This window comes from Anomalospiza imberbis, chromosome 5 (genome assembly GCF_031753505.1).
Source record: "Anomalospiza imberbis isolate Cuckoo-Finch-1a 21T00152 chromosome 5, ASM3175350v1, whole genome shotgun sequence".
In the NCBI taxonomy this organism is placed as follows: Eukaryota; Metazoa; Chordata; class Aves; order Passeriformes; family Viduidae; genus Anomalospiza; species Anomalospiza imberbis.
The window spans coordinates 26,834,732-26,848,319 of NC_089685.1; the positions used below are offsets into that span (position 1 = coordinate 26,834,732).

Genomic DNA, 13,588 nt, shown 5'->3' on the forward strand with positions numbered 1-13,588 from the left:
GACTTAGTGACAATCCTATTTAGTCAGGAGCTTTGTGCATCATCCAGTGAAATATTAAAAGGCTTTAACTATTAAATGATTTTTATGTACATGCAGAATGCAAAGCACATCATACTGTGCACTAAGCAAATTCCTTTACTATTTTTATTACTAGAAATCTAAAATAAATAATAGATTGGCTTATAAATCCTTTTGTAGACTATTTATCATAACGGCTCTATTAATCATAAACAAGAAAGAGTATTTGCTAAGAGTGCTATATTAGTGGATAAAAAAAGAAAAGTTGTGCTGTGTTATATGCTAACCTCTATTTAAAACATATGTCTTTAGAGAGCAGAAAACACAGAAAAATCTTTGGAGGAGTGAAGTTATTTAGCTATAGTGGCCTTTTCAATAATATGTCCATGACAATTCCAAGAAAAGTCATTGAAATGGAATTCAGTTCATGGAATTCTTGTATAAAGCCTGTTACTGTATTTAATTTAGGCAATGGCATTGACAGTTTATTTCTTTGCGATGAATAAGTGATGCATTACTTTATACTAAATTCCTTTAAATCTGCGCTACTTTGAATTTCAATTATGGTTCAGTGTTAGCTAGTCTTTTCCTGCACATTTAACTGTAAAGAAATCTCATATGTGAAATATATTCTGTTTTCACTGACCTTTTCCTTCCTTTTCCTCTTCGGTAACTTAAGGTTTATATGAGCATATAGACATGATAGAAAAATGAGAGTGCAACCCAGTTATTTTGATATTTAGCACATTTTTTCAATTCAATCAATAACCTGAGTTATCATTACAATGCAGTGCTCATCTCTTCTTTACTGAATAGCTTAAATTGCAAAACTGTATTGGATGGCTGCAGACACAATTGTTATAATAGTAATGTCACACACCTATTCCATGCTAAAATTTTATTTATTCTGGGAATCTTATTCATTCTGGGGAAGGAATCAACCATTGCATTTAAAATACATCTCTCTATTGTGGTTTTGTCTGTGCATATATGTGATATGTGCATGATTTTTAATTGTATATTTTCACTGTTTAAGACTTTCTTAAAATAATTGTCATTTATACTTTTTCAGATATTAAAAATATATTTTCTATCTAAATGAGCAGTTCTAAATTTGATAACTAATATTGACCTTGACTGATTATATACTAGCTCTGTGAAAGAGAACACATATGGGATGTTTTATCTATATCTGGAGCTGCTGTTTCAGCTGTCAAACTAATGGAACTGTAATGGAACACTTAGTAACAAAATTAATGGGCTGCATTCTTTTCTTTGTCACTAGATCTGTGTGGCTCCATTAGGTCTTCAGTTCCAAGAAGAAAGAACAATGAATATGCTGGCACTTTGATATGTATTAGAAAGGAATCTATCACTTTTTGTATTCATGAGCTAATTGGCACCTTACCTCAAACTTCAGTGAGCTAAGTTAAAGAACATCTATTCCGGTATCAGTTTATTTACAAAATAATTTATTGATTCTAATATTTGTATTATTCTTGGATTCATAAAAGAAGGAGGTGAAGGATATTTGTTTCTTCCGTCACTGTTCATTATCACAGATATTTCCACTAGAGGAAGTGGTTTCTCTGGGATTTTACTGTAATCCACAGGATTTTATTTTTATTGTGCTCTTTTCCTACTACTGCACTTGATAGTACTTTTTTCAAGGTTCAACTATGTACAAAAGATGAAATGTAATAGCAATCATATTTTCTTTCTATTAAAGTATGGATTTTTTGAGAGATTAATTTACTGGGACAATTCTCTATGAGACCATTTTACAGCTACCATCTAATATCAAAACCCAGTGCCACAACCTTTTTTAAAGACATGCAATCTAATTTGACACAGATAGTTGTTCCGGGCTTTATATTTTTGTTAGGGTTATAGCTGAAATGCTGGGTAGTTGCATAGGTGTTTCTATTTAAGGATTTCTTTGGATTTTGAGGGCTGAAATATTTTTTAACAACCTCTGACCTTTTTCATTAGCCTGGTCCCTTTACACAGTTTTCAATATCTGTTCAAATTTGCCATTCCCAGTCTTTAAAACTATCAGTATCATCAAATTACAGCTGACTGGCTGACAGAATATGGGTAGTGGGGCAATGAACTATTAGATCTGGAAAAATTTCTTGAAACTCTATGCTGGCTCTAATGGGACCATCTCTAATCACTCAGGGTTTTGCCATATTAGAGGATTTTTCATCTTATGTGTATTGGCACATTTCAGAGCCTTTCTCCAAACTGGCAAGTATCCAACCAGCAAAATATAGTCTGAATAGACCTCTGCTGCTCCAGAATTACTCCTGACCAGCCCCAATGAGTTTGTGTTATGAATCAGAAAACTTAGGAAGGAAATTTCGTATATAGCTGATGTTCCATAGTGCCATGTGAACGTCTATGTATAAAGTCTATGCATTTGAAGGAAAAAAATATGAAGCTATATTACATCAGGGAATAAAAACACAATTTGAAACACTGTGCTTCTATTGCTTTATCTTCTTTTGATTTGAAAAAATGTTATTTTTTTGTGTTTGCATGTTTATCACTGGCCATGACATTTGAGAGACCTGTGCAATATTGCTAGAATATAAAAGACTAAAGCAAAAGTGTCTACAAAACCAGAGATTGGCCTTTTAAATTGTAGTTTCGTCACTGTTGATGAAATTTCTCAAGTACATAGGTAGTGTGGCATTTGTAGTTTAGTTCTATTTCTAGTTTTTTTGGTAGCTATTATTGCTCTCTTTCAGTGGTATTTCAGGGGATTTACACAATTTAGACATTTATTCATGAGACAGGAAGACAGAAGAGTGTTGACTGTTTGTTAGGCTGAAATATTATGAAACAATATCATCTTTCTTCTTCAGAAGTATATTCATATCCAAGTACTTTTCCTAGTATACTCTCAGGGTTTTTGTGTTGACTTAATGTTAAGTGCTGTGCTTTATTATTTTCTTCATATTTCCTTTGTTTATTATCTTCTGTGACTGATCTAGATATTCCAAGATTTCTAATTTTATACTTTGTTATGTGTTTATTACATTATCTGTTACAAAGGTATAAGTGCTTCATGTATATTTAATGTTTTTATTGAAATAACTAAAATTTCAGTCACAATCCCCCTAAGTCAAAATACATTGTGAGGAAATAATGAAACAGTCCATTTAATGTTGTAATTTTGATTTTTTTGGAGGTTTTTTAATGAAAGAAATAGTGAAATATGTTTATAAACATTTCATCAAAATCACCATTTTGGTTTCAGAAAAAACATGAAAAGAAATATCAAGTGAGGAAAAGAAAGATACCTTTTCTTTACTGTGCAACACTTAATAGGAATTTATGCAGCCTTAGGAAAAGAAAATTAAAATAAAATAATGTTACAGTCAAAACTTTGTTGTGGGCAAACCAGGAAAATTCCATTATATGAGAAGCCACTAAGTCACAGCTGCATTAAAATCACTGTATTGGTTTGAAAAGACAGGTGTCTGCTAAGGAAGGCAGGAGTCTCCCTTGAAATGGAAAATGTAAACCCCCTCCCTCCAAATTATTATAATGTTGAAATTAAAAGGCTCTCAGGCAAAGGTATGGGAATAGGAATAACAGTTCTTTACTAGTAAAACTAAAAATACAAATGTGACAGTAGAAACAAAACAAAATCCACTGACAGTGTCAGAATGCAACCTGACACTTCACAGATTGTTGGAAGCACTCTGATTAGATGATGGCTGCAATCCGCCTGGAGTGATAGGTGTGGTTCTTGTGGAAGCAGTGATCCTGTAGAAGGGTGTATGTTGCCTCTGAGGGTCCCACAGTTGTGTAGATGGGCCTGGTATTCCTCTGGGAATCCAGTGGAGACAACAGCTGCTTCTTTGGGCATCCAGTAGAAAAGGCTGGCTATGGTCTTCCAGAACTCTGATTGTATCCAGGTAGGAATGCTTGGCTCCTCCCCCTGGGTGGAACATCTCCCAATGGATGATGTAATTTTATCAGTCATACAGTGACACTCAATGGCCCATTAACAGAAGATATCTCCCAGAGGGAGGATGGATTGTGGAAGAGACAAAGAAAACTGCGCAATTAACAGAAGATAACTGCCCCATCAGATAGGAACAGAATACAAACCCCCATTTCCAACCAAAGATAATCACACTTTGCAGCATTTTACTGACTGTTAATAGAGTTAATTCAGAGAATGATAGTACCCTTTGCACTACAAATTATCAAATTAATACACAAGTCTCATCAAAACAGTTTAAAAATCTCACATAACTATTTTCAAGTATCTATCTTTATCTCAGTGATTATGCTGCCTCTTTGGGTCCCAAGCTTGGCATGCAATCCTCCTCAAAAACACATGAAAAGGGTGCTTTCATGAGTTGCTGGCACCCTGAATTCTTCACTAGGAGAATTCTGATGTCAATGATTTCTTCTTTCTCACTTTCCACTAATTTAGCACATTTTCTAATTTTTCTCCCTTATACTTTATTGATTTTCACTTTGTGTCTCTATTTATTATATATTTTAATTTGTGCTAGTATATTCCTTGTTATTCTCCATTGTTTTTTCTCTTTGCTCACCTTAAAATCTTTTTGATAGTCAGTTGTTTGTTTTAATGACCATTGCTAGGTTTTTTCAGTCTGTTTTTATTTTCCCATGCCTACAGTCCTATATACTTCATTATTATTTGCAAATCAAAAATATTTAATCCTGTACATAATATTTACTTTTTAATGTATATGTAAAAACACCACAAGGTTATGCAAATATAAGCGGTATAAGCAAAACTGTAACAAATCAGTCCATAGTCACCTGATGATTAGAAAATTTGTTGCAGGTAACAAGCTGAATCAAAACTCCAGGTAGGAGAGGTAAGGTCAGACAAATCCTGAGAAATTAATCTTGAGGCCTTGCAAAGCCAATACAAGGTCTACAGCTTATTACTGGCAGTGGCTATATTGAATTGCAGGGCTATGATACAGCTGTAGCAAGATCCTTGTGAGTTTTTTTGTTTCCTTCTCTTATTACATGTCTGGTAATTAATTCAAAATACATATGAATGTGATATATGGGGATATGGTTTAGTGGTGAACAGTGACTTAATGGTTGGAGTCAATGATTTTAGAGGTCTTTGTCAATCTAAATCATCTTAGTTCTATGATTCTATGGTTATTACTTCCAAATAGAAAACTGACAAATTAGTAAGTCTATTTTTTTATAAAGTTTTAAATGTTTGGATTTTTTGATTCTGCAATACCATTTCTCAGGGTATATTTAGTGTTGTTCTTCATTGTTTCAGAGTTGTTACAGAATTTGAAATCTTGGTTGTTTAAGGTGCAACAAAATAAAGAAGGCTTAAGGAAAAAAGAAGCAAGGGAAAATCTATGGGGAATGTTCCTAAACCAAAGTGAACTCATGACTAGGAGTTACAGTTGAATTTAGCTGTTTGGGGAGACTTTACATTCTCTGGGAAAGTTGAGAATACCCCTAGGGTGTGGTAGTTTTACGCCAGCCAGCAACTCAGCTGCACACAACTGCTTGTCCACTCCCCCACCAGCAGAATCTGGAAGACACTTGGAACGGCAAAAGCCAGAAAAGTTGTGAATTGAGATAAAGACTTAATAGTAGAAGCAAAAGCCATGCACACAAGCAAAGCAAAACAAGGAATTAATTCACTGCTTTCCTCTGCCATCTCAGGGAGAGCAGGGCCCCATCACATATAAGGGTGACTTGGAAACTTGAACACCATCATTCCAAACCTTCCCTTCTTCCTACTTTTCCCAACTTTACATACTGATCATGATGTCATACGGTCTGGAATATACCTTTGGTCAGTAGCAGGGACCTGTCCTGGCCGTGTCTCCTTCCAATATCTCAGGCATCCCCAGTCTCCTTGCCAGTAGCAGTGGCACTACAAAAAGCAGAAAAGGCCTTGAGTCTGTGTAAACCCTGCTCAGCAGTAACAAAAACATCTCTTATCAATCCAGTGTTCAGCACAAGTTCCAAAACACAGTCTAGTACCAGCCAAGCTGAAGAGAATTAACTCTACCCCTGCCAAAACTAGCACATCAGATCACACTGTTATTTGGACTTTCCCCTTTCTTGAGATCCAAACTGAGTACCTGTCATTTCCACAGAAATTTTTATGTGTCCATGGTATGCTACATTAATACACTCTTGTACAGTCTGAATACTACTTTTCCCATTTTCACGATGTATTTTAGAACCAGAGGTTGTGATATTATTGTAAGACTTCATACTAATAAAGGTGGTTTATCTGAGCCTATTAGGACAAAATGAGCAAGATTGTTCTGAGTACCACTGCAGATAGCACTATCAGTCTTAGGCTTATCTTTTCCTTATGCAGTGCCAAAACTAATCAGTTTCCATATAACTAACATACTAACAACAAGCAGACACGGAGGAAATATGCTTTTAGCACAGTAACAGTGTCAAAACAGTATTATTAATTCAAAACTTACTTTGCAGATAAAATTCCTGTGTTAATGAAGTAACTTCTTAGTTGTTCAACTTAATATTCAAAGATTTTAAAAAAGTTTAAACAGCTCAGCTTAGGCACAATAATATGGATTCAATTCAATATAGTAGCTGTTGTTGCCACAGCAAGAATAACAAATAGGTCATAATGTAGAAATAACCCCCAACTATTTAATTGCTGGTATCTCTGTGATGGAAAGGAAACACATTCCTCAAAGAATTTATGTCTGTAAAGTACTGATTTTTCTTAGAGTTAAGACAGTGTTTCAAGGGAATAAACTTATTTTCTTATGTAAAGGGAGAAAATAAAGTGAAGTGATTAATTAATTATTATCTCAATATTTCACTGTTACAACAGAAAGTGAAGCCTTTTAGTTCACTCTTCTGAACTAAATTCATATCTAACCTTGATGAGGGTAAATCCATTAGCAAGGGCAGGTTATTCTCTGCAAACAATTCTGTTCTTCCTCAGTGAAATTCATGGCTGCTGTGAAAAGTAGAGAATAATAATAGGCTATGGAAAAAAGTTATTATGGTTGTTTGCAGAAGTCAAACATCAAGGTGCTTTTAAACTGAACCTTTAAGTTATTATAAAAGAAGTCCTATAGCATCAGTGTAATTTGTTATTTAGCAAAGGCTTCCATCACCCAACAATATCTGTTTTTCCTTTTTAACTCTAGTCATGTTGTAAATCATGTTTATAGGAAGGAGACTTCTTTATTAGTTTCAAGGCAGATGATGGTCAGTAGAAATAATCCCCTGGGTAAAATTATTCCCAGCTTCAGCTTAAAACATATTTTGATTCATTTATTGTATTCTCAGTCTGTTTGCAGACCTCCTGCTGACATCAGTAACAAGCAATGTACTGAGAAAAACACAGAGCTTTGAAAATGAGATGTTATTTGTGTTTGGAAAGAGTATTCTAACATTTTTTTTCTCTGTACTAATGCTGTCACATTTTATATGCAGCTGTGGGATTTGCTGCGGTTTTATATTTTGGCACCAGCCTGTAATGTGTGTGCTACCATGCTGTATGCTCAGGGAAAAAACCCAACATGGTAATATTACATTTGCAGCCCACTTTATGGGCTAATTAAGATAAAGGATGTTGTGAATTCCATAAATATCAACCAAACTGCACAAAAGTGTGTCAAGACATTAAAAAATGTTGCTCAATGCTATTGAAAAATAGTTGTCATTTAGCTGCCTGTCCTTTGCTTAAATGTAGGAAAAACAGCTGCTATGGATCTGGGAAAAAAGTGGTCCCTGCAAGAGATCAAGCAAGTGAAATATAATACTACACTTCAATTCAGTGATCCACTTCAGATTCTTTTAGATATCATGGGTTATTAAATAACCAAATTATATTCAAGTAATTCAGCACCTGCTTCATCAAGCTACAGAATATGGAATTAGATATATACCACTTCAGCTTCACTGATTTGATTATGTAGTAGAGAGAGACTGGTGCATATATATTAATCCTATGAAATTAAATCAAGAAAATTAGCTGAAGATATTCCTAGGGGCCTATTTGGTGTCTGTTTGCATGAAATGCTGAATTACCTGCTCACTAAAATCACCATTTTTTTTTTTTACATGAGAAATGGAATGGAACTAAGTTTACATAGGAATTTAAGCTGCAAAGTACAAGTTCAAACCAGAAATCCATTTCATTCCTGGCTCTTACAAGAGCCAATACTGGATCATTGAAATATAAGAATAAAGCAAGTATACATTTTTTCCTTTGGTGGTTCCTAATATGGAGTATAGAGACTACACTGTTTATGTTCAATTACCTGTGTTGGACTTAGCTCCCATTGTTATTTTTTAACAAATTTTCTATTTTTCTTCTGATGACTTCTGTATCCGTATAATGTATGCAAGTATGATGTAATGCTGCACATACTGAAAAGCATTTCCTTTCTATTGGCTTAAAAATTCTTTAGGATAATATTGTAGATGTGTCCTTGTTCTTATGAGAAATAATGACAGAAGAATCAAATAAAGCCTGTGCATTTTTTAATCCAGGCCATTGCTAACTCTGTTGCCATTATAACCATTATAACACTGTTGTCTGTTTAGGAGTCTGAATTATTCAATCTTTTCACAGGCACAGACATTCCAGTATTTGTAACCATGATTGTGTCCTGTTTAAAACTTCTGTTGGTGCTGGCTGCTTATTACATGCTATTTTCTCTACAAGTCTAAACAAATAATTTAAGATGCAGATGTTTGTGCTTCAGGCTTTTCAAATTAACTGAGATTAACTCCATACAAAATTACTTAATTTCAGTGCTAAGTATGGACTGTCTTATCTCAGTCTGAAATTGTAACTGTTCTATTCTTAGTCTAGCCATTTTCATACCAGATATGAAAAGGGTCTTGTTTATAATTTACTTAAGATTTTCTAAGCAATTCTGTTTTCTATACTATCTATGTAGTACTACTACTTTCTATGTTATCTCTGATTCATTTATAAGCAATATCAGAATTTAATTTTATTTTGATCTATTGAAGTAAAATTACTGAAGTAAATAATAATAAATAATAGGATGATAAAACTTGTTTGCAAAACATATTAATCAGGTTTAAGTAGTCCTAGCACTTCAAAAGTTTTTGATCTGTAGAGAAATACATTTTCATCCTCAGGGAAATCTTTACAATTCACAGTAATTTTTGTTTTTGGTTGAAGACAAAATGGAGTTTTGAAGGAGAGGGATAAATAGTAAACATAGCAGGTTTAAAAAGGCCGTTATCCTGGTGTGGTTAGTACACAGGGCTCAAATTCAAGACACATATTCTGTTGAACTTATTCAAAATAGATACTTAAACTTTGTTTTCTGGACCTAGAAAAATTAATAACCAAAAAGCTTTTGGTGGTTTATGCCTCACCTATTTTGAGCAGCTTTTTTCCTTGAAAGTGAAAAAAAAGAAACATTCCTAGTTCTGTGTTACAGACAGTGCATCTCAGCAAACTGTTTTGAGTTCTAAAAAAAGTTTTATTAAAAAAAGAAAAATAAATTGTTACTAAAGACATTTTCTTTTCCCCTCATTACATGCATGAGAGAGTACTCACTCTTCTGCTTTGTATTCTCCCACTGCGCTAACAAATCATCACATGATTTGTATTTTTCACATACTGATTTATTTGCATTACCTAATAACACCTCTGGTTTATATTTTGGTTGTAGGTTTCTCTTGGACTTCTACATGCCCGAGCCACTCATATTCTCTGGCCTCCACAACGCTGGCAGAAGTTACAGCCGATGCTTCCTCCAGAGCGCAAACCACTCCACAGGGAGCAGGAGTGATCTGAACATTCAGACAGGAAAACACTGCCATGAACTTCAACTAGAAAGAGTTGCAGTGGTTATACCATCACCTCTAAGAGCTCTGCCATGTCCTTTGACATCAGTGTCATGTCAACAAATACATGTGACATCTAAATGTTACAATGCCACCAGAAAATCTTCATATTTCTTTTGCTTGTCTGTTCATTGTTTGGTGGGTTTTAAAAATTCCCAACATTAGGGCATTGTATATTAATTCAGTTTGAAATATTTCGTGGTAGAGGAACTGAATGTTCATTTTTTTCTGGAAGCGGTAACATGCTTGGCTTATGTCTGTACCTTTGTTTCTCTGGACAAGAAATTATTAAAACTTTCAATAAACTATTTTGATCTTTTACATTCTGCATTGAAATTATTAATATTGATTGCATATGAAAAAAGAAAAAACACCCAAAACATATATACTTTGGATTGTCCTATAATTACTAGTAATGAGGAATCAGTACTTCTGTAGGTGAAAAGTTTTTAATGCAGCTTATTTCTATTATTAAACTGAGTGCATATTACTTATTTCTATTTTCTTTTTCAGGATAAAAATACTTTGGTTTATATAAATATTCCCTGTATATCTTTTTAAATTAGATATTCAGTCACATTGTACAAATGATATTATATTCTCTGAAGGCAGTGTTTAATTAATTTTTCTAGTAGAGTAAGTCTTCGTTAGTACTGATTGCCACATTTCTTTGAAACTATGTAATTAGATAAGAAGTTATTAATATTCTACTATAAAGTTAATATTATAAATATACTCTGTGAATAGGCAGTAAATCTGCACACATTATAAGTGAAAAGAACTTGGAAAATTACGCATTTTCAATGACAAATCAATATGAACCAGCCTTTGTTCATATTTATTGAATTTTACTTCACATAGGCTAGTACTAAAAAAAATTTAACCACACAAAAGATCTTTAAACATTTTCAGCTAAAAATATGCAATTATCAGAACTTCAGGCAAGATTAATGTAAGTCTACAGCTCTTTTAACATACACATCTGCCTTGTGAGTTAGATGATAGCTTCAATCACTATGAAAATTATCTATTACTATCTAACTTTCTTCTTAAATGCTCCAGCTCTGTAGACTCTGAATACTTTATGTGTCAGGATTATTCTTTTTTCCAAAAAGGTGTTCTACAGGACTCTGAACTCTCTTAGTTAAACTAATTCAGTTTGTTTGGGTGTTATTGCAGTAAATTCAGAATTATTCAGGGACAGAAGGAGAATCCAGGGAGCTACATGCCTGTGAGCCTGCCCTCGTGCTGGGGAATGTTACACAACAGATTATCTTGCATGCGATCACATGGCCAATCAGGGGGCCAGGCTGAGCCAGCATGGGTTTAAGAACAGTGAGTCCTGTTTGACCAGCCTGATGTCATTTTATGACCAGGTGACCTTCAGTGGAAGATGGAAAAATTGTGGATATTTACATGGATGTCAGTAAATTTACTGACAGTAGATTTACTGTCTCCCACAGCTTGGACAGGTGCTCTCTTCACTGGGTTAAAAATTGTATTATTCTGTCTATATTTTTCCATTCTTGATCCTCCCCAAACCATCCCCATTTCACTGACTTTGATCCCCTAAACACCTCAGAAGTCTTGTGTAGTATTGAAATGCTCTGCCCTGCACTCCACAGCAAAACCTGTACCCATGTGCAAGTCTGCCAGGCAACCCAGCCAGCCTCTCTGACTCCTGGTGTTAGTTGTACCCTGTGGGGTGGATCCAGGGGCCTCTGTACTCCTTCATAGCTGTGAGATGAGACTTTCACAGTTTGATGACTCCTGTGTTGTATTATGTTTTTATATCATTGTAACAGTTCTGTAAGGGTTTGCCCCTTCACCCCCCATTTTCTTCCAATGGTTCCACCCTGAGCTCTCCCTTCCTTCCTCCAATGCCACCCCTCCCTGGTTCCTTGTCCATCATGCAGCTCCTAATCCCACCCTCCCAGATTTTTCCACCTTGGGCACTGAGTGAGTGGACAAAGGCCAGGGGTCCCTCCCTTAACCTACCCCCATTGGTTTGTGTTTCTGTCTGTCCTCCTGCCTTCCACTCCCCCGAATTCCCCCACTGGGCGGAGGGCATCCTTCCCCCTTGTCTCCACCCTGGTACTTAAGGTGATTACAAAAGCCATGTGACTCACTTTCAGCCACCGGGACATGGAATTCAGAGTTCCTCAGAACCTACAATAAACCTGAGACTTTTCCTGGCCATGAGTCGACTCCCTCATTACCTTCTCGGACGCTGCCTCTCCTCCATACAAGGCAGACAGCGAAGCACTATGTCTTAGCCGCTCCCCGAATCTGCCACAAGAAACAGGGGAGTGTCCCCTGCTGCTGACCATGCCTCTGCCGGGCAGGTGAAGCCAGGGGGCTTCAGGGTGAGCACAGTGGCACTCCTATAATAGACACAAAGGAGTTAAATTGTGGTGTTATTTGGCTTCCCACTGCTTCCATTGTTCTTTTGGGCTCCTTTGTCTGTGTGAAGACCAGCTCATTATCACATAACTTATACAGGCTATGAAAGTTTCAATGTCCCAAGTATTCAACTGTGACATGCCTCAAGGAATATTTATTAATCTATATTTGCATACATATATTTATAAATATTTATGTATTTATATGGAGATGTATGTAGGATATACATGATGAAATGATGGAATAGAGAATATGAGATAAGATTCTTTAGCCTAACAGTATTACAGTACCCTTATGTACCATTTTCCTCTAATTAGCATCTAAGGTACTAGTTTCTTGTAAAAGAAGCTATTTTCTTCATACTGTCATCATATTAATGTGCATGACATTTTACATTATCATTTATGTTGGTGAATAGAAATAGCTCAATGAAACCACAACAGATAATTCAGTATCCAGAGCATGAAAGGCAAACTTTTCCTTTCAAAGCAGAAAGGACCAAGACTGACACACACAAGCACATACTTAAAGGGGTTGTTATTTAATTGATATATTTGGATTTCAAGCTTCAAATGTGAAACACATAATGAGAAGCCTGTTCTGGAAGTAATGAAATCAGTAACATAATTCTCATGGCCATCATGATTAGCTTTCTAAGCCCTCTTCACGAGCTTTCTGGGTTTTGGTGCTGGCTTGTATCTGTAATGAAATAAGGTAGGATTTCATGGGAGTTAAATAAGAATGAGCACAAGTAAGGAGTAGTGGCAGAGTAGGACACTAAGAAATGAAAGGATGACAGAATATTTTAAAGCTTGATATTTTTTTAAATGTTTTAGGCATCACATAAACACCTTCCTATGGCCCAAGAGATGGGGACTAGACTGCCAGACTGCACTTGTAGAGCAAGGAGAGATGTTGCAAAAAGGTCAGGAATTGGTACTCTTAGCAGACATGCACAATTACCCCTGAAAGAGTGACAGAGCAAATCTGTGTATCTCAACAGCACAGCCTCATACAAAAAACAAAAACACTGACTCAGAAAGTGGAAAGCTGATGTAAGTAAAGAATGATCATTTAATGAATCTAAGGATTTTCAATTAGGTTGTCAGGATTTCCCATGACAAGGGAACATCATATCATAGAAGATGTGCTGAGCTTCACTTCTTCCATCTATTCATCCTTTAGGATAATGTACCTAGATGATGCAACATGAATGCTGGCAATCTGTCATTGCATGCACAAAGCACTAGCTGTTCAGTTCTGAAGCAATTGCAAAATGGATAATTTAGTGCAGAATTAT

At 35.4% G+C, this 13,588-nt stretch overlaps 1 protein-coding gene across 3 annotated transcripts in view; it reads left to right on the forward strand.

The window, feature by feature from the left end:
• The window catches only part of IMMP2L (inner mitochondrial membrane peptidase subunit 2), a 414,256-nt gene extending 404,050 nt beyond the window's left edge, over positions 1 to 10,206 (forward strand). For 2 of the 3 annotated variants that reach the window (XM_068189967.1, XM_068189969.1), the window contains one exon: positions 9,711 to 9,987. In XM_068189967.1, the coding sequence (XP_068046068.1) occupies positions 9,711 to 9,830 (120 nt within the window). In that variant the 3' untranslated portion in view covers positions 9,831 to 9,987. Of the gene's footprint in view, positions 1 to 9,710 lie in introns of all 3 variants that reach the window. The other variant, XM_068189966.1, reaches the window with a different exon arrangement.
• The last annotated feature ends 3,382 nt before the right edge of the window (positions 10,207 to 13,588 follow it).